The sequence below is a fragment of the Trematomus bernacchii genome, unplaced genomic scaffold (assembly GCF_902827165.1).
Source record: "Trematomus bernacchii unplaced genomic scaffold, fTreBer1.1, whole genome shotgun sequence".
Classification (NCBI taxonomy): Eukaryota; Metazoa; Chordata; class Actinopteri; order Perciformes; family Nototheniidae; genus Trematomus; species Trematomus bernacchii.
In genome coordinates this window covers 950681-977629 of record NW_022987905.1, presented here as the reverse complement: position 1 = coordinate 977629, position 26949 = coordinate 950681, and the positions used below count along the sequence as shown (strand labels likewise).

The following is a 26949-nucleotide window of genomic DNA, read 5'->3' as shown; positions in this document are numbered from 1 at the left end:
GTCGCGTGAACCAATACAGACGGCTCCAGTATGATGAAAAATGAGAAGACAAATGGGATACCAAAAGCTTTATTGTGGAAAATAATACTTATAAATACTATGTCAGAAAACTATTATAGTATTACAAATTACAAAAAAAGGCTTACAAAGAACATAGCAGAGGAGTGGCAAAGTGATTGAAACAGACTGGGAGCATCTCTGCTATGAAGACTTTTATTTTTAGAAAAGGATTTTAACAATGTATTTGCAAGTAAGCCATCCATCACTGTGATAAGTATTTCCACCCATCCAGCAGTGTGCAAGTCAAGTTTTACTGGTTTCAGGGACAGAAACAATACTTGTACATCAACACAGCATTTCTATTGGTTAAGAGCATGTGATGTGCGTTAATGTCTGCGGCTACAACTCCTCTTACAGGTCGGTTAGGTCAATGTGTTGCGGATTGTTTGCATATTTGTAACCCAAATCCAATCGACGCAGCAATGTGAACATCTGTCAGTGGATCTACGATTTGTCACATTCAAAAAGAACAAAACATTCATCACCAATCACCATTTTGTAACGTTTCTTTTTACTGCAGCTCTCCAAATATTGAGCAACATTTCATAACAGTTCTGCTCAACTGTGAGGTTGAGTATTGGCAGTTACTTTAAACTTCCTTTTCCCTTTTTAAACCAATAATAATAATAAAGAAAATCACAGACACCTGTGAGACACTGTCAACAGTTTTTAGGTCTCCCATCACCCATAAATCCATTGATTGAAATCAGACTTGTGCTACCCAAAGGAGCCTGATCTCACGACGGAGCTGTGGAGGAAAATGACTGATACTGATCCCGACTGTGTGCCTGTCAACAATGATGGTCTGGGGCAAAAAGAGAAGGAAGGGACTTAAGTGAGCATTTGAGAAACAGAGTATCTACCAGCGAGTGCCATGCATGCAATACTGCAAAGTCAGATGTGTGTTTGTGTAAAGGGATACCAGCAGGTCTTTTGATACTGAAAATTCAAAACAGAGTTGAATTTTCTATCTACCAGCATGCAGCAAGAAAACAAGCCTTTCACATTTTTTTTATTCTTGAAATGTCCCCGCCAGTGGCCACTGTGTGAAGTCAAAGAGAATCATTTAGTCCTAACCTTGAAGGAGGCTTTTCTGTGTGCCGTTAAATCCGTTCTGCTGTTCTTCCCCATTTAGTGCAGGAGACCCTGCTGAGAAAGATAAAAAAAAAAAAAAACGCATTTTAAAGTGAAATGTGATAAATCCCAAATGTTCTTTTCCCATAGAGTGGTGCAGTAATGAGTCGTCACAATGGACATTTGTTAGGGCCCTCATCTCGATGTCATTTTTAGATAATATAAGAGTCTACAAGACTACGAACGCCATCACGGCGAACACGGGTCTGCCTTTAGCTTAGAGGCGGTGACGTGAAGTTGTGCGACTGCAATGTTTGTTTATAGTGTCACGTTGGCTGATTACTACATTTACACTTCCATTATAACTAAAGTGGTGTTAATATGTGGGAATGATCCTGCCTAACTAAATGTGTCGGTATCAAACATTTATTTTCTGCAATATTCAAAAATCCAATGGATAAATCCCATTGTTTTTTTCTTAAAAAGGAGCGCTTACATCCAAGTCAGCCTTCAAAAATACATCACTCAACACAACGTCAGAAACGAGACGACAATATATTCCATAAACAAATCTGCAAAATGTATTTTAATAGTCCTTACCCCATCCGTTAGTAACCACGTCCCGGCTGCAGATCTCATTGGCCAGCCTCTCGAAGTACTCTGGCAGGTCGGCATACTCGTCTCCATAGGAGATGACCTTGATGCCCTTGTCGAGCATGTTGTCACGCAGCTTCTTGAACTCGCCCACGTCCTCTCGTCGTACGAGCATGAAGTGTTCCAGGTCCGACTTGTGTTTCACGGCCTCCAGGAACAGAGCCTGGAAGGTGGTGTCGTCCACTGTGCGCCCGCAGCCCAGAAACACAAAGGATTTGGTCTCATACAGCTTCTGGATCTCACGCTGTTGAGACCAGCGGTAGTATTTTATTATTACACTTACGCAAAAGCTACCATTTCAAAAACATGAAAAACAAAAAAGTATGCAGACAGAAGCAATTTTGGTCATTTACACTTCATGTACTTAGTGGGAAACATGACCTATAGAGTGGTGCAGGAATGAGTCCTAAAACACGGAAATTAGTTAGCATTTTGGCACTTTCAGTGTGCTTGTCTCAAAGTCAATGGTTTTTTGAAAGGTGGCTGAAATAATCTGTGGTAGTTTATGAGATTTTCAAGTTTTGTTCTACAGCTTAAAATCCATAACTAAATAACAGTTTCCCTGGCGAGTGTGTGAAGCTTTTGTGTGTCATGAAAATGGCTGTTGATCGTAAAGCAATATCGAACGAGACTACTTAATGTTATTACATGGAACACGAGTGCACCTTTAGCTTTAGAAACTTTAGCGGTGGTGATGTGATGCAACCTGTAGTTTGTTTATAGCCTACCGTTTGCTTTTTGTTTTTGTTGATCGTATTAATGCTTCAAAAACCATAGAAGTGGTGTTAATATTTTAAAATCGACTTTTTGAAAAGAATATGTAAATTTCATAAACGTTGTTACCACAGAGCTTATTTTCTGGTTTAATCTAAAAAGCCAATAGAAAATTCAAATGGTCTTTTTTGTGGAGGGACTCTTTGCTCTGCTACTTTCTGGCTCGGCCTACATCAACACACCATCCCTGCAGCACTCTACAGTGAACACTTTCAGATCTCACCATAACTTCTGTGTTCCTCAGTACATTCTGGTAGCCTGCAGGGTGCAGCACGATACCACTGGGGTTTGTGTAAACCCCGTGGATATGCAGAACACTTAACCTCCGTTTCTCCTGAGCCCACTCCAACACCTAGACACACAAACACACACTTAACAGTCCATTGCACTCAATCCTGTTCTGGCTGGGCTGGGAGTAAAATCACTGAACAGCAGTTAGAGGATATTAGCCCTGATGGAGAGGAGGCATAAATACCAGGACTGAGAGGCAAAGCAAACATGTCTCTCAGAAGCCTCCAACCAACTCTTGCCCATTTGTGTTTTGTATAACAAAAAAAACTAACTCTAATGAGCTGGGAGGTCAATTTCATCATTGAATGATTGGCTTTTGGCAGAGAAACTTGTCCGAAGTGGAACAAACCGGTTTATTTTGGCAAACACACTTCTTGTTCAGCCAAGTCTTAAACCAAAAGCAAATATTGATCAATCTATAAAATTGGACAGCAGCTGATAAATGGTTAGAACTTTAACCTTCCTCCACCTGTCGGAGATAAAAAGGCCGTTTCAGGTCAAAGGATTAACTCTTGTTCAAAACTTCATTCAAGTAATGTTTTTGTTTTGTTTTTGACTGTGCAAGTGATTCCAACCACAATCACCTGTCACACTTTACTTGGGATTTCATTTAAAATAATCAGCAAAATCTATATAAACAAACTCCCAAAGTCTGAGCATAACATAAGCACCTTGCTTCAGTGACCTTTGCACTCATTTGAAAAAGCTGATTGAGGCAGGAAAGATCAATCAATGGCTGATCACGATGGGAAACTGTTTACCTTCTTCTCGTCTGTCAGGTCCAGAGACTCCAGCTTCGTACCCTGGTGGGCTGCGTAGATCTCCAACAGGTTGTCGAAGTTAGTGGTGAGCACCAGCGCCCCGCTCTCCATCAACTGCAGCACCGAGCGCAGTAGATGCTTCCCTGCGTGCTCCATCTTACACTCCAAATCGTCAAACACCTCGTAAAGACAGTCCTTGAAGAACGTGGATCGTACATTCCCTGTTCTCTGTATGAAAACAAGACAGGAAATGCAGGGATTAATTAGGTTTTTTTGCCGGGGTACTGCACAAGGAACATGGATTGTACATTGCTTTTTGTTTGTAAAAAAGGAAGGAAAAAAAAAAGACAGAAAATGGGAGCATTAATTGAGTTTTTAGCAGGGTTACAGCTAAATCGTAGTTATTTTAGTACATGTATACATTTGTCGAGTGTGCAAGCGGTTTTGTAGTTTGAAAATACAGGGATAAGATGTGATATAACTGAAGAAAGATACCTTGACAAATAAGTTTCACGGTGTTGGGGAAATATTTTCCAAGGCCCATAACTGTAACCCAGTTTATCAGTTCATACTGTCCTGACTGAGCACAGGCACCTGTAACCTTGGCTGCTGTGCTCTCAGTGTTTTGTCTCCCTGTTCCTGCCTGTTGGCGTCAGCTGATAGAGGTGTTATGATTCTATCTTGTTATGCACAATGTGGATTACTCTCTCTGAACTAGCTAAATACATGGGTCTGGGGTAGAGTTCTTCAAAATTGACGTGGCAACTCTACCGTGAAGTTAGAACCTCTGGCTCTTGGACTTGTTTTGTGAATTCTCCGGCCGAAGCTCCTAAATAAACCATCAGTGTTTCACATCAAAGCTCCAGCTCTCCCCGCGTCTCCTTCCTGAGTCGGTGACTCCTCCTGCATTGCTACTAGGGATGCCAGAAACTGACCATGATCAAATTCGAAAATCGGACAGCCCTGGCGAATATTAATCGATTATTCGCCGACCCCCCCCCCTCGCGGGAGACAAAAAAAAAAGTATTTTCGCAGAGCTTGCATTTGACTTAATTTGCACTTCCAGTAGTTCCACGAGGAACTCTTCTCTGTTCATCTTTAGTTGTGTTGTTCTCACTGTTCTGTATATCGCCAATAAATCAATCGCACGTGTGACGGAGAAGGGGGGGGGGGGGGGGGGGGGGGTCGGTGTGTAGCAGGCTGCAGCAGGCAGCAGCAGTCTGCACTCTGCGCAGTCTGCGCTGCTGGCTTCCTCCAAGTTTACAGTAAAACAAACTGGTGGTGTGACCAATGGCCATTTACAATTATTAATACTATTACTATTATTAGCATTAGTCTATATTTTGGTTGAAACTAAGCCATGGAAAAAAAGAAAAACATAAATAATAATAAAAATATATATAAATAAAATCGAATTTTAAAAATAATTTTCGATTATGGAGACTGTAACGAATATTCGAAAAATCGAATAATCGCTGGCATCTCTAATTGCTACACAGAAGTTTCCCCCACACACAGTACGTTTTGATACGCAATGAAAACAAGACTTTATACAGAGCAAGATGTGCTCAAGACAAACAGCCACACCAGGTGTCTACCTCCTTAATCTTGATGATCAATTCTCCGCTAAGCTCCTTTAAACAGCACTGCACGCAGTACGATAACAGCGGGAAGGGGACATTTAGCAAACAATGAGCAGCACTGTGATCTAGAAGGAGAACTCGTGCAATGAAAAAAAGACATATTGATCCTTGGGGCACAGATACTGAGGCTAAAGTGCACATGGTTCTGAAGTATTTTGCTGTAAGGTATGACAGCATTACTACACCAACCACTGTCTTCTCACAATAGAAAATATTGTACAAAGTGTCCACACAAACCCATTGATTTGTGAGGTCTTAACTCAAGAATGGACAAATAGTAGTTAAACATCTGAACTCCCAAGATGGAAATATAGATTAAAAACCTTAAGATGCTGTGTGAACTGTCCTATGGTACTGACTGAAAATCACGACTTCTGCAAACTCTTCTCATAAAATAACCTTTAAAGGAAACAAAAAAGAGAATAAAATGTTATGTTGACATATTTTATTTCTCATATTATAAAAACGTGTTTGAACTCTAGCACACATTTTTTGTTTGAGTGGGCCCTACGAGGAACTCAACCCCTGACTCAGTGTTTGACATGTTCATATTCACTAGGAAATGGCATGTTAAACATGTTCCAAATGACTGCACTGACTTGCTGGGAAAACATATATAAATACCAGTCGGCAAGTGTCAAATTGCAAAGATATCAAGCATGCTTTCACAAACCTACAACAAGCAGCCTTTTAATAGGATTGGACTCTTGAGTAGACGGTGTTATACCATGTGACCTGACCACGTGTGTCTTATAAATAATCATGTTCATTTTAGGCCAGTTTGAGCAACAGCTGAATGACAGTGTCTGTTTTTGAGCTGCTTCTAAAATGGGTGGAACCACAGAATAATAACACTAGAGAAATGAAATAACAAATTAAAGCCACAGTAGTGTAACTTCCCCTTAAAGACAGACAGCAGATTTTTTAATGGTTAAAGAACCAATCGAATCTCCTATCTCTATTTACTTCACTTAAACATGTTTACTAGTTGACTCGTATAGTCATGTAAACCTGCTCGTAGTCATTTGATTTTCACCCAGACCCCCCCTTTGCACTGCCACAGGTGCCAACTCAAGTGAGACTTCAGGTGTCAAGTGTGAGCCTGTTTTTCAAAATACCTACTCAAGTGCAACCATGTCCTGTACAAACACACCATGTAGCTCTCTGATCCTATCCACAGCTCTTCAAGTAGCATCTCACACATCACCTGAGCCTGATAAGAGATTATAGGCTGGGTCTAAAGGCCCGCTCACACGGGACCGTTTGCGTTTATGCACAGTATGCGTATTCAAAAAAGTCTTCCGTTCACATGCATTTGTTTCATTTAACGTGTCTGTTCAAACGAGGCCGCTGGAAACGCTGTAGTACATATGCCGGGACTGTAAGTGGCGCTGTAACTTCCGCCAAAATACACCAAAAGCAGCGAAGAAGAGCAGCCCCAGCCGCAATGTTGCCATGGCTACCCTTCTGTTCATGCCCCGCCGTGTATTTAGCAACATGTAGTTCATGTAATTCTCCATGTCCACTTGTTGCTGATGGTTGTGGTAGAGGAGCTGTATATTTTTGCACTAATATCTGTAGCATGGTCAGTAGCAGTAGCAGTAGCACTAGCAGTAGCTACTGACAGGAGGAAGTGTGTGTGGTGATTGCTGGTATTCAGCGGGATATAGTAATTTCCTCAGCATATGGATAAATGCAACGGGGAAGTTAACTGAAAGAAACCGAATCTGTGGATATTGCATCGACCCGACGTCTCCGTGGAGAGGACCCGCTCAGAAAAGAGAGATATTCTCTACAAACACCGGGTGAGATGCACCTTTGTCAATATAATGGATCAATGCATGAAATCTGACTGTTTATTTTGTTTAAGGAGTATATTGGGCGTTAACTATTCTGGTTTGCCTTTTATAATATTATTTCATTCAAGAACCCCTTGTGCGTTTAATTAACACAGCTATTTTTGATAGTTGCTACAGCAGTGAGCAGGAGAGGTGCTATTTTTTTTTTTTTTCGCTATTTTTTCAGGAAATATTCGTATAGAGGTGATTACACGGACTCGGTTGACCCCCCAGAGCGTTTCGTTTGCAAATCTATCCACCTTGGAACCCGTTATCGTTTGTGGGGTCAGTTTCTATCGGCCTCGTGTAAATAATAGGGCTATACGCACGCGAAACTATGCAGATACAAGCAGTTTTCTCCTCGTGTAAACGGCGCCTCAACCTCACCTTTACCTGGCAGAGCCAAAAAAAAGAGGCATAGAGACAGGCAACTAAGAATAGCACTGTAGTGTGGTGGTGCAGGGACTAAGGTAATCCTAGCACAAGGAAATGCTCCACTGACTTTCAGAGATTACAGCTCTAATGGGCTAACTAGTGGGAGTCCTTTCCACAGGAAGAAGCTCATTATCCACATCTAGTGTCTACAGAACCCGCCCTAATCACCGTGTCCTTGGACTGACTCAAGACTTATGCAATAACCAAATGAAATGCAAGTAAACAACTCTGGTTTTTCGATATTTATGCTAATAGATTATTGTTCAGAAATATATTTGACTCAAAGTTGAATGCTAGCTTAGGATTGTTCTACTGTTGACAGGCATAAATATAAGTGTGACAGCCGTAACACGTGCTGACTTTTCCCACTTTTGCTACTGGACGTCCTATCACACAGTGATACAAAGACTCAATCTTTTTCCACAGACCTCCTCTCACAATGATAGTTGAAATGGAAAAAATAAACCGTTATCAACAGACGATCAAATGCCTCCTCCACTGAACCCTGCGGAAATAACAGTTCATATTTCTGGCCTGAAATCAAGCAAATAAACTTGTCAACAAAGTTGTTATTAGGCTTTTATTTGCCAAGGTCAATCATTTGAGGGGATTTACAAGAAAATAAACTAGTTTTCACTTCAGATTAGCCTCATTATCTGAAACACCATAATCCGTCTGAAACACAATTCCATGAAAAGTGGGTTAAACTCTCCCAGCGGTAAATAGAATTCACCTAGACTAAAAGGCAAGTCTCTCACACATTCATATGCATGTCATAGTTTATATAAAATAAGTACATTTTATCATTAACTCAGGTCTAGTGATATATTTGCAGAAGTGTTAAGTGAATGGAATCACTACTAATGAATGTAATCTTCCGTATTTCACCTTATCCTGCCTGTTTGGGTGTTGCTTTAAGTCTGTCTGAATGGAAAATCTGTGGTGGTTCACATTAGTCTATGCTTGTTGTTTTTCCCTCAGCATGCCAGATCCTGCTGTGACTGTAGCCAACCGCGTTGAGCTGGTGTCTGCACGACTGTGGATTGAAATAAACACGATGGATAAAGCCATAAAAGCACTGCTTGTTCCCGTTGTGATAACAGGCGGAGGGAAGAAACAAAGCGTGTTTTATCAATGTCAATGGTGCGATGAGACATGACTAACACAGGAGGCAAACTGTAATAAGGCTCCCATCTGCCAGCCTGCTCCAGACCACACCAGTTCAATACAGGTAGACATCTGAGTAATATGGAAGAGATATGATATGACACCACGAACAGGACAATAGAGTCAATAAGAGGAACATTTTAAAAAGTTGACACTCTCTCTCTAAACACAGTTTGTGGAAGTTGTTTTTATTATGTAGGCTTCTGTTTGCTGTTGACACTCAAACATAAGTGGCTATACTTCCCATGTCACCCTATAATTGTAGTTGTCTGCATTAAACCCTAGCACTCTTGGTGTGATGAACTTCTGGTTTAAAGTTAATGTTTTAAAATTATTTCTATGAAAAGGGGATCAAGATTTGATGGTGCATATAAAGCCATTTTACTGCTGTAAACCTTAAAGGTGGGGTATGTAATTTATTTCAGAAACACTTTTTGTTATATTCCATGGAATGCTCTTAACATCCCGATAGCAATGAAAATATTAAATGCTTTGACAATAAATACATTAAAAATGTATCCGTGGAAGCCGTAGTACTGTAAAAAGCACGACCAATTATCTTTAGCCGGCCCGGCTAAAACAACTGGATGGCCTACCTGCCTGTCAGCCTTCCACCTGTGCACAAACTTATCTCGTGCCCTCATTGGTCATGTGCGCGTTCGTGTGTGTTGGAGGAGGGGCTCTGTAAGGAAGTCTGAAGGAAGAGGCAGATTTTTTTTCGGCTGCGTAGTTTCAAATTCTAGCGCACTCGAGCTGGTTTCTCCAAAATTACATGCCCTACCTTTAAAGGTGGGGTATGTAATTTATTTCAGAAACACTTTTTATTATATTCCATGGAATGCTCTTAACATCCCGATAGCAATGAATATATTAAATGCTTTGACAATAAATCCATAAAAAAATGTCATCTGTGTAAGCCGTAGCGCTGTAAAAAGCACGACCAATCATTCTAGCCGGCCCGGCTAAAATAACTGGATGGCCTACCTGCCTGTCAGCCTTCCATCTGTGCACAAACTTATCTCGTGCCCTCATTGTTCATGTGCGCGTTCGTGTGTTGGAGGAGGGGCTCTGTAAGGAAGTGGCAGATTTTTTCCGGTTGTGTATTTTCAAATTCTAGCGCACTCGAGCTGGTTTCTCCAAAATTACCTACCCCACCTTTAACTAGGGTTGTTATTAATCCTACACCAATAATATATTAAAAAAAAAAATACAAGCCTGTTCATTGCATGCGATTGAAGAAAAGTCTCACACACAGGCCTTGTGTCCTTAGCTAAACTGTAGATGTTTTAATGAGATAAGGTGTATTATCTCTTTCCATGGAAGTTTAAACAAAATATGGATATGACAGTGATGTAAGAGAGTGTCTACTGTGTGTATCTACAAATGGGACAGCGTGGTATAGAGTCTTACCGGTGAGAGTTTCTGGATGAGGTCATGAGCCACATGGACCAAATTCTTGTCTTCCTGCATGTGCTTCTGGAAGCGCCGGCTCTCCTCCTCCTCTAGTAGGTCAAAGTCATTGGCAGCATCGAGCAGGGCCTGGATGAGGCCTTTCCAGGACCGGAGAGCAGGAACCTCAGGGGCCACAGCAGAGCTCACCCCTGTGCCGATCACCAAGACGAGCTCTGGCGCCCGCTTGGTCTTCAGGCTGGGAAGCAGTTTCCTTTGAGGAAGGCAAGCATTTAATGCTGATGGTGCTTCGCAAATCCTTCCGCACAGCATTAAATAAACAATGTTTAAGCAGAGTTACAAGATGTGTGAAATTAAAACCCTCCAGTATGTAGAAGTGGTTTAAAAAAACAATTGTTGAACCAACCCCGCAGACAAAACTGATGCATGAGTCATGGGCAGAGTGCAGCTGTATCCAAAGCAGAACCTGAGCTTACCTGGGCTTTTTTGCATTTGAGTCTGCATCCTGAGAATCAACTGCAGGTCGCTTCTCACTTTTCACTGCAACAACGGAGGCCATTCAGGTCCTGTAACAGAAGCAGGTTCAACCACATGTAAACTCTACATACAGCATGCATGTGTTGCTTTATTGTCATTTGTGGCGCTTGCCTCTTAACTAAACGTATCGTATTGGAATCATGTCGTAAAGGACATTCTAATTCACATATCAATGCCAGTTTTTTAGTGTCATGGCAAAAGATAACAGTGCTTCCTTATGATCTACATTACATCGTCATCATTTCGCAAACAGGAAATAATTTATACATTTTCTCCTGCAGACTGAAGATACCAATTGCCAGGAAAAAGGACTGTAAGAAATGTTTTATTCCATCGGCTGTGACCATCCTCAATAACAGCCTGTTTAAATTAGTAGGTCAACAAGTTAATGTTTTAATGCAAACCTTAACAGGTGAGGAAATAAAAAAGTAGCAGTTCCCAATACAAGGCTTAACAAAACGTAACTTCAGAAGCTAACTGAACATGAGGTTACTTACCTTGATTTAGGTTGTGTTAAGCTAATGCCCAGTGTTTATTTGAGGCGTTCAAGTGCTTTAATTGTCGTCAGCGAAAGTTGATTCAGTAATGTGAGCCACGTTGAATGGCTTACATGCATGAATTTGAGTACGTGCCTTTTAGCTTGGTGTGATGTCGATGCTAACCTGTTGATAACCGCATTAGGTAACTGGTACGATATTAACAGACAAAGAGAAGCCGTTAACTAACAACTAGCATTGAGCTAACGTGTTTTTTTTAAGCTAAGTTAGCTAACGTTACATCCGAAGTTGTCAAGATCCCGAAACCGTCTCCCTTTCACTTGTCATTCTGTTAAAGCAGCATATATCCGGTGTTGATCAATCGTTTAAACTTAAAGTAATTCGGTTAATTTCCCCCCGAGTTACTGTAAACACTTTAAATGCTCCCACGTTTACCGGCTGCTGCTACAGTGACGATCTATGTTTAAGTTTAGCGGAGCTGCTGGAGTCACCGCCTGCGGTCTTATGATGCCTTCAAGGCCTGTACGAATAACTGAGTTTAGCTTTTTGTCTTGGTGTTTCTCTTGCTGCGTCCTGCCTGCAGGGTGGGAAAAAGACCACATCAAAGCATACTTGTATCAGTAAAACTTCATTAAAATAGATATCAGTTATGTGACAGAAAGAGACGCGATTTCCATGCAATGTATGTGAAGATTAAGCTTATCTCAGGACATTTTGCTTGTAAACGTGATGCAGTTTGTAAATATAGCATTCCTTTGTGTTATTTATATTCACGCGTTCATTTACATATTATAGTTTTAGAACTCATTCTTGCATTACACCTTTATGTTTTACTTCGTTTACCTGCTATGTATTTACAACGTCAAAGCTACGAAGAGCAGATTTAGAAAGAGCACTTGAACGCAGCAAAAGCCAGACAACAATTTACAGTACATCATACACACAGTATGATGTACAGTGTTTACAAAATAAACCTACTTTGCTACTCTAATAACGTATTGTGCAGATTAAAACCCTTGAATACAGTGGCATGTTAGTTTGCACTTTTTAGTACACAGGTGTTACATCCAGAAATCTTCAGAATTAAATGTGTAATGTCTGTCTTTGGGTTAGCCCAATTATTGTACAATTGATACATGAAAAACGTCAGGACATTCAGTAGTACACATGCTCATGTGTACTCATTGCATTTGGAAAAGGGGACTTTCATAACAATAATGAAATACATTCTTATGGAACAACTCATAACAGTTTTGAGGTTAAGCTAGCACATTTTACTAGACCTAGCAGCAGCCCTTTTGGTGACCTGTTTTCCTCTGATACATTTGTGTCTACCTTTCTCATGACTTATGCTTAACAATAACACGTCAGTGTCGACTACCACATGGAAACTGCTACAAGTCTGCCATCTCCTGTTGAAATTAAAAACTGCATTTTCTTTAAATGTAAATAATATACATAACCTCTCAAAAAATCCATACACTGGGTTGTTTGTTTTTTCAAATGTTTAAAAAAAAAATCCATTCAAGTATTTTCTAATACTTAGCAGATCTTAGCGTTCCATAAATACTCGAAATTGGGTACAAATAGTCCATTAGTACATATATATGTGTGGGACAACCTTGTATGGTTAAGGTGCAGGTTGCCTGAGTTCACTTTTATCCTTTGCTTTGTAGAAATTCCAATAATATAGAGCATGTAGACAGAGTATTAGTTATGCTATTTAGCAGAAATGCTCTTTACTATCTACAAATAGAGACCTTGGCAGCAATAGAAGGTTCAACATTTATAACATACAGACCTTTATGTTACAGCTCTTACCAGATTTGCAGCTACATTTCCAAGGTGTTAACACAAATAAACAGAGCTGTAGTGTGTATTTTGCACAGGATCCGAGTGGTGTGAAAGTATAATTTCCTGAAATCTTTACAGATGTGAGTTAGTAGAGTTATGAGGCAAAACTATTTTAAGTTAAATGGCAAGCAGTTTGCCAAAACTCAATTTCTGGAGGTAAGCAACACTTTAAACTAAACAATGAACATTTGGGTGGCTGGTAGATTAGGAAGTATAAAGACTAGATTTAGGGATGTAGAAGGTTAGTTTATGGTCACAGTTGGATGTGATAAATCAAAAGATGTATTAGATAACTACATAGTAATCTGTAAAACTGCCAGTGTGCAGCCTCAGAACATTAAAAGCCCACTCATATCTTCCTTTTTATTCCATTTATTTGAGGATCAACCAAAATTAACATTGTATGATCGAAAACATTTGACATACGTCCCTCAAAATGCCAAATAAAACCTTTATTTATATTGGAGTGAGATGATCCACACACGTTCACCTGGTGAGTAAATAAGTTATAATTATAGTGCAATACATATTGTGTAAAGGCATATTTAAAATGACAGCCCACATCAATGCATACTAGTTAGTATTAAATATCATTCAAATGCATAACTGATTCAGCAAATACATGTTCAATCTACATATATCAATGTATTCCAAGACACAATCAAACATTAAAAGGCATATTATTTGTCAATCATTGACATTCAAAAATATTTTTTCATTTAACAATTTTTTATCTCAAATCAGCAACCAATAAAGAATATTACAGGTGTAAAGTCTCCTCATAAAAAGGCTCCATGTTCGTTTGACAACAGGAGAAAAGGCAAAGTGGTCACATTTGATAACATTAACCAAAACTCTCTCTCACACAAGAAGTAACTGGTTTATTTGCAAGAAACTTATAATAGGCTGTTTAAAGGTGAGAAATCTAACCCAGAGCCCCTGTAGAGGTAAAATCCCTTAACGTAAGAAATTCTTACTTTTTGTTTCCCTTCTCCAAATGCAGCAATCTTCCGTAATTGCTCAACATTTACCTGAAAGTTATACACCTTAATATGTAGTTTCTAGGCTGGCAGATCTGGAGCTGTGGTGTTTCACTTAATAGTTAATAATAAAGCTGCACGTTTAGAAACAGTCACCAACAGAGTCATGTTTCTGGTGTTAGCAGATGTCTAGCTAGATTTTAATCTGGTCTGATGACGGAAGTAAGTGATGGATGTTGAACTCTTTTAGGTGATCAGCGAACTGTAAAGTAATTTCCTCATACCAAAGAGAAATATGGCTTTAAGGGCACAAAGGATTAGCATAGGTCTGGTATCCAGCAGTGTGTTCATCCTCTCTCGGAGCCTGATATTAGAGTCGATGTTGAGCCAAAGGTAAAGGCAGAAGTTTTCAGAAATCACAGCGGCTCTAAACGGAGATAGAGCCCTCTCTAAAGTCGGTCTTCCCTATGAGAACATTGAGGAGTGTCGCCCTGCCCTCCCGGGTCTCCCTCTGAGCCTGTCTGATGATGTCGCTGAGTCTGTCCTCATCCTCACGCCCCACAAGGTAGCCCTTACCACCGAAGCCATCCGCAACTGTATGATAATCTGCAAAACAGGAGAAGAAAATATCGTCGTCGGTTAATAGCTGCCCAGTTGTTATAAATACATGTATTTTATTCAGTGTGGGATTTAACCTGTATCACATTAGTCACAAAGCATTCTTTACCTGTAAATGCAAGGCCACATGCCACGTTGCTGCCCAGTATGGGAACCTGCTCTCTGGCTATCTGACTCCAACATGCATCATTTCCCACCAAAGCTAGAACTGGTGTCTGCAAAATCAAATGCAAATGTAGATTAGGGGCAAACAATTAAAAACTGTGAAAATCTGTATCTGCTGACTGTACTTGATTGACATCTACTCCACTCCATTACAGCTGTTGAGGCAGGACAATTTACACCTTCATTATTCATTTATATATACATGTTATTGTTATTTTCTTTTTTTATTGTGAATTCTCACTTCTTATATTTTTATAAATATTTGAAATGCATTTAACTTTTGTTTTACTTAATTCTAAAATGGAACAACTCTTCTAGTATTGCACATTTATCATGGTTTAGTGAGTTGCTTATAAATATATAATGTGAATATATTTGATAAGTGATTTTACCTTGTGTCTAGTGAAGGTGTCAAACTCTGCAACACTGTATCCCAAAGAGCCGTCACCATACACTATCCACACCTGAAAAGCACACAGAGTAGCATTTTATTCACAAAGTGTGAAAATGGCTTATTAGATTATTAGGCAAAGTACTAGAAATGACTGATTTAATATTTTACCTCAGATTCAGGTCGGCACAGTTTTGCCCCTAAGGCAAATCCTCCTCCAACACCCAGGGTCCCGAAGGCTCCTGCAGGGACAAGGAACAGTGGAGTTATGTCATTATGACTGCGAAGAAAGCGCAAGTAACACCAGAACATATTGCTGTAGTAAAGACATAAGTTGTGACAACAAGCGCACACCTGAGATTTTAACCTCTTTGTGTGTGACAAAAAAGCCAACAACTGAAGTCAATAAGGTGACTTGAAATGATTGGTTCTTGTTCTATAGTCCTAAAATGAAATGCCCTCTCCACTCACATTTTAAATAACCAAACATCAGTTGTTGATTTGCCAAAGAGTTCTAACCTGGATCCAGCCACCGCATAGGTCCTCTTGGTCTCATTATGTAAGCAGCACTTCCAACAAAATCCCCCCCATCGGCAACAATGATGCTGTCCTCTGACATCAGCTCATCCACACAGTGGAGGACTTTCAAGGGATTTAAGTGGTGGTCGGTCTTCTCGTCAGCTTTAGCCCTGAAATAAAAGTACTCTAGTTTATGTGGAGAGATGATTTTGTAGTTACAGATTAGTAGTTGCATTAACATTAGAATTATTGATGAGATTTTCTTTGATTTCTTGTTGTTGAGCATCAAATCAGGACATGCCATTTAATAATAGAACAGAGGTTTTCAAGAGATGTTTTAACATTGCATGATGACTCACTCACAGAGAACAGGGATCATCACCTGTGCTCACCTGTTTTTATCCTCTTTGGTTACATCTCCTGCTTTGAGGCTCTGAGGCCATTCCTCTGGACAGCGATAGCCCTTTAGTCCTTTGGCAAGCTTCATTAGCAAAGAACCAGCATCACCTAAAATGGAGCAAAATTGACATAAGACTCTAACAGTTTAACTGATGTATTTGCCATTTGGTCCAAAGCTTCAGTATAAATTATTAGTAAGAGGTGTGTGTTAAAAGTCACAAAGTGTTGGAATAATAAATGTCATACTGGGGTTAGTGTTAGTAACACAGTTACCACAAATGAAGCCAGTGACGAAAATGTATTTTTTTTTTATGGAAAATCCTTCATAGATCACCAGCTATCTGATGACACATTCGTTGTATAATGATGACGCATCACGGCAGCAGCGTGTGAACATACCCTGAATTGCCACAGTCGGTTTCCAGAACATATCTGAGTTTTTCAGCAGCTGCGATTTATCTCTGTTGACAGCGATGATCTTGCTGCGTCGGTTAAGAACTCTGCCGTAGCTCAGCCGGAAGTCACACACAGTGCCTGCAGACAAAACATTATATTTCCAATATTTTTTGCATTAATTAGTCAATGGGTAGCCTGTGGCTAAACTGACTGCCCACACGGGTCAGAGAACTTCCTGAGTTGGTTTACGTTTATTTTAGCAAGAAGAAGTTGTCATTCTGTTAAACCACAACTAATGCCACAAATCAGTTACCCCGGTTAGTTTACATTATTAAGTTAACCTCTGTTATTGCTATGTCAACATATAGTAATTACATTTGAAGAGTGTGTGTCTGACCTGCTAAGAGCACCAGGTCAGCGTCCTTCAGAGCATCTCGCCTGTTCTGTCTGATGTGGATGGGACTGTCTCTACCCAGCATGCCCCGGGACATACCTCCGAGGAAGCAGGGGATGCCCAGGTCCTCCAAAGCCTTCCTATACAGCAGAAAGACATTAATTCCCAGATGAGCATTTCTAAGTAAATTTGTCAAAAAAGCCTTCAATGCTATTCTTTTATAGGAAAAGAAGGACACAGGATAGGAAAGTAGAGAAAGAGGGCGGGGGGGGTTCAACACATTGTGCTTTACCTGATGTCATCGGCTGGCGTTGGGGGGAGTGTTGCTTGGCTACCAAGCAGAATAACAGGTTTCTTGGCTCGACTCACTAACTCGATGCACTTTTGTACCTATTTGTAATAAGAGGGGAAAAAAACAGCAAAACGTTTTAACCTCAGAGTAAGCCATCTTATTACTGTACACAGTGAGAGAGATGATCAATACAGTGTATTTGTCTAAAACATGTTGTATCCCCCCTTTACTGATAAGAGCAGTCTTACCTGATTGTCTGTGGCTTGTGGGATGTCAACAGGAAGTGGAGACACATCTCTTTTCTCCCAGGCTCCAGCAAAGAGGTTCAAGAGGTGGTTATTGAGGTACCTAACAAGAAATCAAACCATCATTGGTAATCATTTTATATACATTATTATTGCATTTTCCACTTTTTTTGACAGTTGAGATCAACATGAATCATGGGGAGTGAGAAAAGCTGAAATTGAGGTCAAACTAACAACAATGACTGTAATGAAGTACGTGTTCCGAACTTTTGTCCCTCAAGGACACCCCACATGCTATAAACAATTTATCAATTCACCCATGAGGTTGCTAACTTTATTAATGTATTCTGAGAACTTCAAAATGTAGTTTCATGAAACTATAAATGTATATGTCCCGGAAGTCAACTGGTCTTCTTTTCTCTATTGTATTTTTGAGTGTGTATATAAACTCCAGTAAATAGTAATGTACAGTGTAGATACGTGTACTGTATTGTACTGTATTGTATTGTACATACATACAAGACATGTTGATTACATACCATGTAACAATTTTGCCCAACAGGCCTTTGGGAGGGTTCTTAACACCAAACTCTTTGGACACAAGGTGGAAGGGATAGAGCGTGTCGATGGGGAACTCTATGAAAACAGGACCAGGAGTCCCCGACTGGGCGATGGCGAGGGCTTTCCTGACGGTGGGCACGATCTCCCTGATATGCCTGATGGAGGCACAGAATTTACACAGCGGCTTGAAGAGAGACATCTGGTCGATATCTTGCAGCGCTCCTCTGCCCTGTCCCGCAGACACAGTGGATGGAGAGGTTAGACACAGAGGTTAAATAATTTAAAGAGCAAGGATAACACGGTTAGAGGACCATCATACCTGGAGTAGTGTACCAGCAGCTCCTCCCATGAGCAGCAAAGGAGATTCAGCCATCTGAGCATTCTTCACTGCTGTCACTGTGTTAGTGAGGCCTGGGCCAGCTGTCACTGCTGCAACACCAACAGTCCCTGTAGAAGAGACGATAAAGATAGGTTATAAGCAGCCCCTAAAAACACACATTCATGACTGATTCAAGGAAATAACTACACACTGAGCTAGCTATCTAAATGTATTTCATTCTAATTCGTTTGGAATATCATGGCCCAAATACTGGCACAATGATATGTAATCCTGGCAAAATCTATGCACACTTGTGTTTGCAAAGTCAAATCTACTGCTGAGGGAAAGCCCTATTTACTTAGACACACCTTAACAAGGGCACCGCACGGCCAAGTCCTGTATTCTGCATAACTGCCAGTAGCATGATATGAGCTCAAATAACACTAAGGTTCCAACATTTATCTAATTTCATAGCATAAATCTGCACCTGAAAGTCTCGCCACAGCATCGGCAGCGAAGACAGCAGTGGCTTCATGTCTGGTGTCCACAATGCGAATACCCAGCTTCTCGCAAGCCACCAGGATAGGGGAGATGTGTCCACCGACGAGGGTGAAAACGTACTTGACCCCGTGGGCGCGCAGCACCTCTGCCACGCTCTCGCCACCATGTCGTGGGCTCTTCGTCTCAGCCTGAGGTCAGAATCAGAAACAGGGTTATTGCCAAGTAGGCTAATATAAGAGGTAGCTATGAGCAGAATGTGCAACATTATGGGGGTTGTGCAGGACTCACAGTATTAAAATGAACAAGAAATTGTTAGCATTGTGTGCATTCATTGTGGTTTTTTTATAGAGGTGATTAAGATCGGGGACATAATAAAAGTGAAGTTGGAGGAGAGATTAGTCAGATAATTCATGTCTGCTCACTGATTCAGCAGAAGGAACTATTTTGTAAAGTAGGGGGAAAAGCTCTAAGGGTGAGTTAATAGCCCATCTAAAGGTCATCTGTCACACTATCTCAGTGTTACTCCATCTGTCATTCATATTTCACAACCACATGTGGCCTGCAGAGGTGAAGTGCCTCTGCCCTTTGTGCAATGCCACAAACAACCTAGGTGTTGTGATAGCCTCTGTGCCAGAAAACCACAAAGCCGGTCAAAGTTAACATGAATAGAGGCCATTCACCTTTCACTTGTGACAGCTTACAGAATACAGGTGAATTCAAAAGCCAGATAATAATGTGTTTGCTATGACTCTGTCTCTTTCTGTCTCTCTACATGCATTTTATCTTAAAGCTGCCATGCATGTAGAGAAACAGAAAGAGACAAATAAAAGCATAGGTTTTATAATAACCATGTTGAATTTTGACAACCTACCTTGTGAAAGAGCTGGTAGAGTAAACCGAGTTTGTATGCTGCAAAAACAAGTCCACCCACAGCAATACCCGCAGAGCACCAAAGACCGGTGCCAATGTTTGACTCCATGTCAGGATGCAGATGCAAACTAATATTTATATAAATAAAACTAAACTTAGCTTAACATATCCAACCCGACTCCGAACTGGTCCAGTTCAGCAGCTCAGCTCGGCTAGGCTAATGTACTGTGGAGCTGCTATTACAAACCACTATGCAACCATTTCGAAAGCCGTACATTCAATGTGAATAAAGCTAATATGAAGTCACTAATAAAATGTTGTTATGGGCATGGACTCTTCTGCTAGTTGAAATAACCGAGTGCTCTTCCTGCAAACTGCTGTGCCAACACAGGAACAGTGACGGATATACTTACAAGTTAAGCTAGCCATAGGTATTTGAACTTCCTGCTAATAATTTCAAAATAAAACCAATGGAAATGTCCAAATTACAGAATAGATTGTAATTTATAGTTCATTGTCACTGTATATTTAAAAAAATGCTTACCCATATTCACATTGTATAAAGGTAATCTTAGATAACTATGTAAATAATCAAGATATTGAGTCAACACATGTGTCAGAGCTGGCCAGGATAACAGTTGTTTATTCTTTATTGTGAAAGCATAGAAGACTTGTGTTCCGGTTACTAGGCTTTCTGGTGAAATGTTTCCCATGGTGTGATATCTTTTGTGAGTAAGCGTCGCTCATGTGAATGACAAGCCTTTGGTCCAATGAGAGGTTTGTGAGGACATGTAATGCTTTTAAACGGTCAACAAGGTCAAAGAACATTTTTTTTCCTAATCAGAACAAAGTTCAAACCAAAGTCCAAAAACAAGACAAAGGAGACCTTATTGAATTCTTGAATTTAAGGAAACAGATCAATGGCATGTAACAGCTCACTAAATATATGAAGAAAACACATGACCATAAGCTACTGGTGTACAATCGTAACTTAAAACATTATGGTTAGTAAACTAATAGCTTTTAATGATGACAAGAACTGCAGTTATCAATAAACTGTCCCCTGCATCCAAGTGTGTGTGTGTGTGTGTGTTTTGCTGTACATTATTTTTACAGCAGTGTGCAAAAGGGGAGTTTGTAAACATCAATTGTCTTTCCATGATCAGGATTTTCAGCAAAATATATTTTGTCATCTGCTTTTTGTTCCTCGAAAACAATAATCTGAAAGAGAACATAAAAATAGAAAAAATTTCAACAATGTGCCGCAAATCATCTACAAAACAAATAGAGAGCAGGGGTTAATGTCATAAACCTGATTCTCTCCACTTCTGAGCCAAGATCCCGGGAGATAAAGGTGATGCTGGGGTCCAATGAACCAATGGCGTCCAAGGTTCTGCCCATTGACAAACACGGCTCCTTTACCCCAACCCTGTGAATCGATCCACAGGTATAATATTCCACCTTTTACATTTTAAATATTGTAATACAACACACTGCTTCTGCTGTTACACAATAATTTCCCAATTCTGGATCAATAAAGTATCTATCTATCTATCTATCTATCTATCTATCTATCTATCTATCTATCTATCTATCTATCTATCTATCTATCTATCTATCTATCTATCTATCTATCTATCTATCTATCTATCTATCTATCTATCTAACTATCTATCTATCTATCTAAACAGAAGACCAATGTGTACTGTTTATTTTAGTTATAATATTATTAATGAAACAATTACTTTAGTAAAACACAGGTGTAGAACAGTTGAATGTAAGACATTAAATTATTCAGAATTGCTTCAAGATGTCTTAATTGCAGCTGTATTGCAAATACTAGCTTAACGCTGAATATCATATTATGAAACATGTTTTGTCTTTTATATATATTAAATCATTTAAAAATACAATAAATAGTAGATCAATATAAAACATTTCCTAGCTATAAAGGTGCAGTTTAACGTAAAGGATCACTCACATGTAGTTTGATGAAGGTGTCTTTTGGAGGACCTTCCACATACAGTCTGGCCTGGAAAAACCCTGGGATGGAGGGCAACTTGACATCAGACTTCCATTGACCTGAACTCATTAGTCTGAAACAAGATCAAACATTCATTATTCATTATAATTATAGTAAAAATCACTCGTGAGCCAAAATAACATAGAACTCAGTTAACCAACCTTTTCATAAAACATGGCTTCATGTCTAAACAGAAGATGGTAAATCCTCTCAGAGGGGTGTGGTTCAACAGAATGTCTCCAACAATACCTGTAGTACAATATGAGATTTCATATTATACCATAAAATATAGAAAATATCAGTAACTTTCCATGTGGCTGTTATTTGAGTTGTTTAAGGGAACCTTTCAGTTTCGATGCAACATTCACTGTACTCCTGATTCTTCTAATAATAAGAATGGTTTAATTCAGTTATGGAAATCAGTTCTACTATGAAAACTGAAGGTCTGAAATATTCATGAAAAATGCACAATGAGTATTTGTTTACTCAGATTTCATAACTAGTGTAAGAGCAATAAATCAATGTATGGCAGAGGACAAGAAGCTAACGTTTGAAGGCAAAATACCTTTGCGTTGTTCATCCAGTGCTTTCCCATAACTCACTCTTCCACAGTTCTCCACAAGCAAGCTCAAAGTCATCTCTCCCTTCAATACAAAAAACAAATGTCCTTTTAAAAAAAGTTATTTAGGTAAGAAGAGTGATCACAATGAGACTACCTGCATATCTCTATGTTTGTGAATAAGCCAAATAAACAGAGAGTACTCTTCATCGGGTTGATCATGTAATGCATATGACTCAGAATCACATTGTGTTGTTAGTTCCTCTTAACCTTGTTTGAACACAATTACATGCTCCAAATTTGGAATCTGCCGGATAACTCAAAATCCCTCTAAAAAACTTTAAATATATATCCATATAGTTATAAAGCCATTGTTTACAACCTTACAAAGTTAAGGCTTTTCAGAAATATATTTCTGGAATGCTTTAGACAAATTGACCCTTGCACTTTGGTAATTGGCCCTAGGTCTAAGTTTAATTAAAAAATGTAGGGAAGGTGGTGTACAGATAGCCTCTAGAAAAGTCACCTTTCCATCAGGGAGTGCCAGCTTATGAGTCTTGTAGTCCAAAGTACCAACACATTGTCTGTCCACAAAAACCTAGAAAAAATGAAAAGACAAATACAGGATTGTGTATAGTGATGTTGTATACATTTAAGTATATGTTTTGCATGTATTGTTTGTATCTGTCTATTCTTACCAGGGCTCTATCTCTGATGTTGTTCTTTGAGTTGAGGGTTCCTCCACAGGTGATGATGGTTTCATACAGTGTGTACCCATATGACTGACCATTGTTATTGTTGACAGGGAGATTCTCCATGTTTACCGGCTTCTCCGACCTGAAAGGCTGCAATATTGTCAGACATCCTAAAGTATTAGATACATCATCTGGCAGAACACAATACACATCAGATCTCTGAGGACAATGACATGAAATCTGTGTCTGTAGTTTTACAGGCAGTGCAAGATACCACCACTGTTGGTTTTAGGCTGTTTAAGTATCACTAGAGGAATATGTACAAAGAAAATAAAGAAGCAGGTGTGTACAACTTGATGCATGACCAAACCTGAGCTGCCAGGTGTGAGACATCTGTATTGAGTGTGAGCAGCATATTGTGACACCTCTATACAAGTGAAGACAGCGAAGTAGGCACACAGGCTGATAACAGAGATGTTCTGTCTTTCTGAAGCTCACCACATCTTGCATTTGACTCCCATCCCATCAATGCTCCTTTATATACCAGACGGTTGGGATGAAACATTTTCCATCAGGCCTTTATAAAAACACCCTACAGCTGCTGGCCTTATGTAGCGTACCTTGTCGGTGAAGTGCAGGCTGTCCCACAGTGACAGGTGCTGCTGGATGGTAACAGGGTCATAGACTCTCCTCTCACAAGGAGACGGCACTTCAGGAAGAGGCTTAGCTGGAACACAAGTTGGCAAAAGCTTTTCATTACGCTGATTGAGGCAAACTCAATTACTCTGTGTAATGAAGTCATCAAATTATTGCTGAGTTTCTCATAAAATATGTAGCTCAATCAATGATGCGAGACATTACAGTGATACTGGCTAAATAAAGTCCTCAAGAGTTGATATTTTGGCGTGCAATCTCCAGCCTCAGATAGCGGAGCGTCGTAATCTGCAATAAAAAGGTTTACAAAAATGGTAAGAAGCAATGCATTACTTAAAGGGAATCATACATTTTTTTTAAATCTTTGGTCTGAACTCTTAGGTAATTCCAAACAACCATAACTGGAGATCTGAGGTTTGTAGGTGCCATAGTCCATCGCTCCATTCATGAAGCCAAAGCTGGTTCCCCCATGAAACATGTACAGATTAATGGAGACACCTCTCTCAAGTAGCTCTGACACAACAGCAAGCATATCTGTAAACCAAATATATAGTACAAAATACATTACACTAAAAGTGAGCCAAAATGTCTCTTCTCCATTTGTTACAGTGTCCTTCTATTATACATTAACAGCTCAACAGTGGTACAGTAACCTGAATGTCTGATAATAGATATGGTGAAGCTTGTGTAAACATGTGTAATAGAACAAATGGGCTGCACAGTTAGGCTGAAATTGAGCATGTGCTGAGCATAAATGTTCAATGATAGTTGAAAAGTGTTTCCATACCTTCAGCATGGAACACATGGTGATGTTCTCCCCAAACGTCAAACCAGCCGGACCAATACTCCATCACCATTAGAGGTTTCTGGGGCTACGCGAAACAGAACACATGTTTGCATTAAACATGTCTTACAGAATACTGTGATGTATGAGGACTATTTCCTCTTACACAAAATCCTCATCATCTTTTTGTGTTGCAACTGCTCAATAGTGAGTACAAAAGCTCCATTGAAAATCTACCCATTACAATCACTTACCTGCATTTCAGCTAAGTGCTGAATAGCTCCGAATGATAATCTCTGAAGGTTTATTGTCTTTAGAACTGAAAGGAACAAGATTTAGATAAAATGAAGGACAAAGTCGAACAATAACAAAGTACATTATTAGCAGTATTGTTTTTACAATGATGTTTCAATTATATAAATATAATGATTAAATCAAAAATAAATCAAAAAATAATACATTTTATGCATTTCTCCCCCTTTTGAGGGTCAGTTATTTTCATTACCTCCCTCCACCCCTTTATAACTCAGGCCCTCCCAGTTGTCTGATGTCAACAGGAGCTCCTTGATTCCTCTGGACTGGAGACACTGTCGAAAAAGATATGTAATTCCTTCAGTATAATGTAATGTAAAAGCTTTCAGTCAAAAATGAACATTGCAATACAACTCACATTTCGTACAAATGGCATGTAACTCTCATCTTTGGCATATGATCCATACTCGTTCTCAACTTGAACTGCAATGATTGGGCCTCCCTCTTCAAACTGGGCAAAAACAATAAATGCTTGTCTCACTGAAAGCTACAAGTTATTTTGAGAAATATTTTGACAAAACCTTGAGTTTGACTTACCATGAGAGGCTTGATTACTGCAACAAGCGTGTCAAAGTAGAGGTTAACAGCATTTACAAAACCAGGATAAGTTGTCCTCAACTGCATGTCTTTATCTTGTAACAACCAGCTATAAGAAACAAACAAAAACAACTTATTGGCACACTTCTAGTATAGGGCAATACTTAAAAGCAATGGGCAGATGGTGCTACCTAGGCAACCCGCCCAAATCCCATTCAGCGCAGATGTAAGGTCCAGGACGCAGGATCACCCACAGACCCGTCTCTGCAGCTAGATTGATAAAAGCTCTAAAAAAAGACATGGACACCTTCTGTTAATTTAAAAATAACAATTCAACGTGCATATTCTACAAAGAGGGAGATAATTAACATAAAAGCCTTACTTGAGGTCCAACTGATCCTGAAAATTGAATGTTCCTTTCTCAGGCTCGTGCAGATTCCATGGCACGTATCTGAAAAGAAAGCAAGGAAACACTCTTTTGTAGCTTATGCTGGCTCATGAAATATATTTCTATTTCATTTTAAGGGAAGGCCTTTTCATACAAACACATTTACTTCAACCTGATCTGTATTTGACATTCTCCATTAAATGTGACAGATTATTATGAGGCATAGTCGAGTTACAAAAGGAGCCTACGTTGTCAGAGTATTGAGGCCACAGGCTTTCATCCTCAGCAGCCGGTCCTCCCAATGGGCTCTGGGGACACGGAAGTAATGGATGGAGCCCCCCAGGATGCAGAAGGGCTCTCCCTCAAGAGTGAACTGAGAGGAATCAGCCCTCAGACCCTCCACACGGCTCATTATTCGCACCTCAGGGTGTTTTCTATTGGGTGAAAATTAATTGGATCAAATAAAATAGAAAAGGCCCATCTACTGAGGTCATATGTGTTGGATAATAAAATACAATGTGTTACTGTAATAAAACAGTATAGGCTACTTCACAGGAAGTACATTTATTTTATGAACACGCAACACAAAAGAAATACGAGCAGAAACAATTCAAAACTTACCAACACATGTAAGTCCCAGATGCAGAATAACAGAAAATCCCAATTACATCAAAACATTGCTGTGCCTTGGAGCTGAGCTTGCCGAGAGCATTTGAAGGGAGGATGGTGCTGGGAGGCCTGAAACACTGCGGATAAGGGAAACTATTGTTGTTTCCGAACAAAAAATATAATAGTGCTTTGTCTCTCTCGCTCCCTCTTTCAGTAAAAAAAGGAAGAGCTTGCATTGTTCACAAAAATGTTGGCCTCATGATATAGTTTACATAAAAAATGTACTGATGCACCAGTGGTTGTATATGTAATCACAGTCGAAGAACAAATGTACTGTGTGCAACTGTAATCACAAGTTAGTGTGTAATAGCACAAGTGTGTGCATTGTGTCTGTGTCTTGTTATCTTTTTAATCTGCCCTACTTAGGGAATTAAACAGATATACTTTTTTTGAATTGCTGTGTACAACTGAATAGAGCCTTGATCCCTGCTTTTTGTTTCAGTTGTTTCACTGCTCTCAAAATGAATTATTTGTCACTTTTGCTGACATTGTTATGTCTTAGACACAATATTAAACATTGTACACCAGGGAGTATGGGATGGCTAGTCGAAAGAAGACATCAAATATGGATGGGAGGATTTTTAAGGGAAGTGTAAAGAGTAGGAATGAACTGATTAAAACGATGAAAACAGGAACAAGACTATATTTAACTTACCCCTTATAAGAAAGCATTTGGGAACAGA

At 39.6% G+C, this 26949-nt stretch overlaps 3 protein-coding genes across 6 annotated transcripts; all 3 read right to left on the bottom strand.

The window, feature by feature from the left end:
• Positions 1-55: 55 nt before the first annotated feature.
• On the bottom strand, positions 56-11635 carry fam118b (family with sequence similarity 118 member B). Of its 4 annotated transcripts, none has more exons than XM_034114861.1 (8): positions 11142-11635; positions 10584-10673; positions 10108-10405; positions 3615-3842; positions 2786-2914; positions 1735-2032; positions 1138-1206; positions 56-865 (listed from the first exon to the last, which is right to left on the bottom strand). In XM_034114861.1, exons 2-8 carry the CDS (start codon positions 10664-10666, stop codon positions 852-854), a joined length of 1119 nt encoding a protein of 372 aa, XP_033970752.1. In that variant the 5' UTR covers positions 10667-10673; positions 11142-11635; the 3' UTR covers positions 56-851. The 4 variants fall into 4 exon arrangements, with proteins under 4 accessions (XP_033970752.1, XP_033970751.1, XP_033970754.1 ...); XM_034114860.1 differs by having other exon boundaries at positions 1138-1209; positions 11142-11634; XM_034114863.1 differs by having other exon boundaries at positions 10108-10360; positions 11142-11634.
• A 1714-nt stretch (positions 11636-13349) lies between these two features.
• On the bottom strand, positions 13350-20034 carry ilvbl (ilvB (bacterial acetolactate synthase)-like). The gene is made up of 14 exons (XM_034114857.1): positions 19647-20034; positions 18762-18963; positions 18275-18402; positions 17934-18184; positions 17398-17497; positions 17150-17247; positions 16861-16997; positions 16467-16601; positions 16061-16175; positions 15669-15838; positions 15321-15391; positions 15151-15222; positions 14703-14808; positions 13350-14581 (listed from the first exon to the last, which is right to left on the bottom strand). Exons 1-14 carry the CDS (start codon positions 19752-19754, stop codon positions 14403-14405), a joined length of 1872 nt encoding a protein of 623 aa, XP_033970748.1. The 5' UTR covers positions 19755-20034; the 3' UTR covers positions 13350-14402.
• Positions 20035-20261: 227 nt separating this feature from the next.
• On the bottom strand, positions 20262-26348 carry LOC117470194 (beta-galactosidase-1-like protein 2). The gene is made up of 19 exons (XM_034114856.1): positions 26219-26348; positions 25846-26031; positions 25592-25660; positions 25401-25496; positions 25210-25318; positions 25031-25123; positions 24866-24947; positions 24615-24679; positions 24364-24448; positions 23973-24110; positions 23784-23864; positions 23543-23649; positions 22926-23072; positions 22754-22825; positions 22234-22312; positions 21830-21917; positions 21627-21741; positions 20958-21074; positions 20262-20866 (listed from the first exon to the last, which is right to left on the bottom strand). The coding sequence occupies exons 2-19, from the start codon at positions 26007-26009 to the stop codon at positions 20756-20758; spliced, it is 1818 nt and encodes a 605-aa protein (XP_033970747.1). The 5' UTR covers positions 26010-26031; positions 26219-26348; the 3' UTR covers positions 20262-20755.
• Positions 26349-26949: the final 601 nt, after the last annotated feature.

What these genes read in the sequence shown, in the direction of transcription:
- LOC117470194 (XM_034114856.1), bottom strand. Translation starts at nt 26,009, where the DNA reads ATGAGCCGTGTGGAGGGTCTGAGGGCTGATTCCTCTCAGTTCACTCTT. An exon ending in CAGTAATCAAGCCTCTCATG is followed by an intron (nt 25,124 to 25,209) that starts GTAAGTCAAACT and finishes GTTTTTGCCCAG; the next exon opens with TTTGAAGAGGGAGGCCCAAT. An exon ending in TGGCACTCCCTGATGGAAAG is followed by an intron (nt 22,313 to 22,753) that starts GTGACTTTTCTA and finishes TTTGTATTGAAG; the next exon opens with GGAGAGATGACTTTGAGCTT.
- ilvbl (XM_034114857.1), bottom strand. Translation starts at nt 19,754, where the DNA reads ATGGAGTCAAACATTGGCACCGGTCTTTGGTGCTCTGCGGGTATTGCT. An exon ending in TGCTGTGGCGAGACTTTCAG is followed by an intron (nt 18,403 to 18,761) that starts GTGCAGATTTAT and finishes TCTCTTCTACAG; the next exon opens with GGACTGTTGGTGTTGCAGCA. An exon ending in CTGCTGGTACACTACTCCAG is followed by an intron (nt 18,185 to 18,274) that starts GTATGATGGTCC and finishes TCTGCGGGACAG; the next exon opens with GGCAGAGGAGCGCTGCAAGA.
- fam118b (XM_034114860.1), bottom strand. Translation starts at nt 10,666, where the DNA reads ATGGCCTCCGTTGTTGCAGTGAAAAGTGAGAAGCGACCTGCAGTTGAT. An exon ending in TCAAATGCAAAAAAGCCCAG is followed by an intron (nt 10,406 to 10,583) that starts GTAAGCTCAGGT and finishes GCTGTGCGGAAG; the next exon opens with GATTTGCGAAGCACCATCAG. An exon ending in ACCTGACAGACGAGAAGAAG is followed by an intron (nt 2,915 to 3,614) that starts GTAAACAGTTTC and finishes TTGTGTGTCTAG; the next exon opens with GTGTTGGAGTGGGCTCAGGA.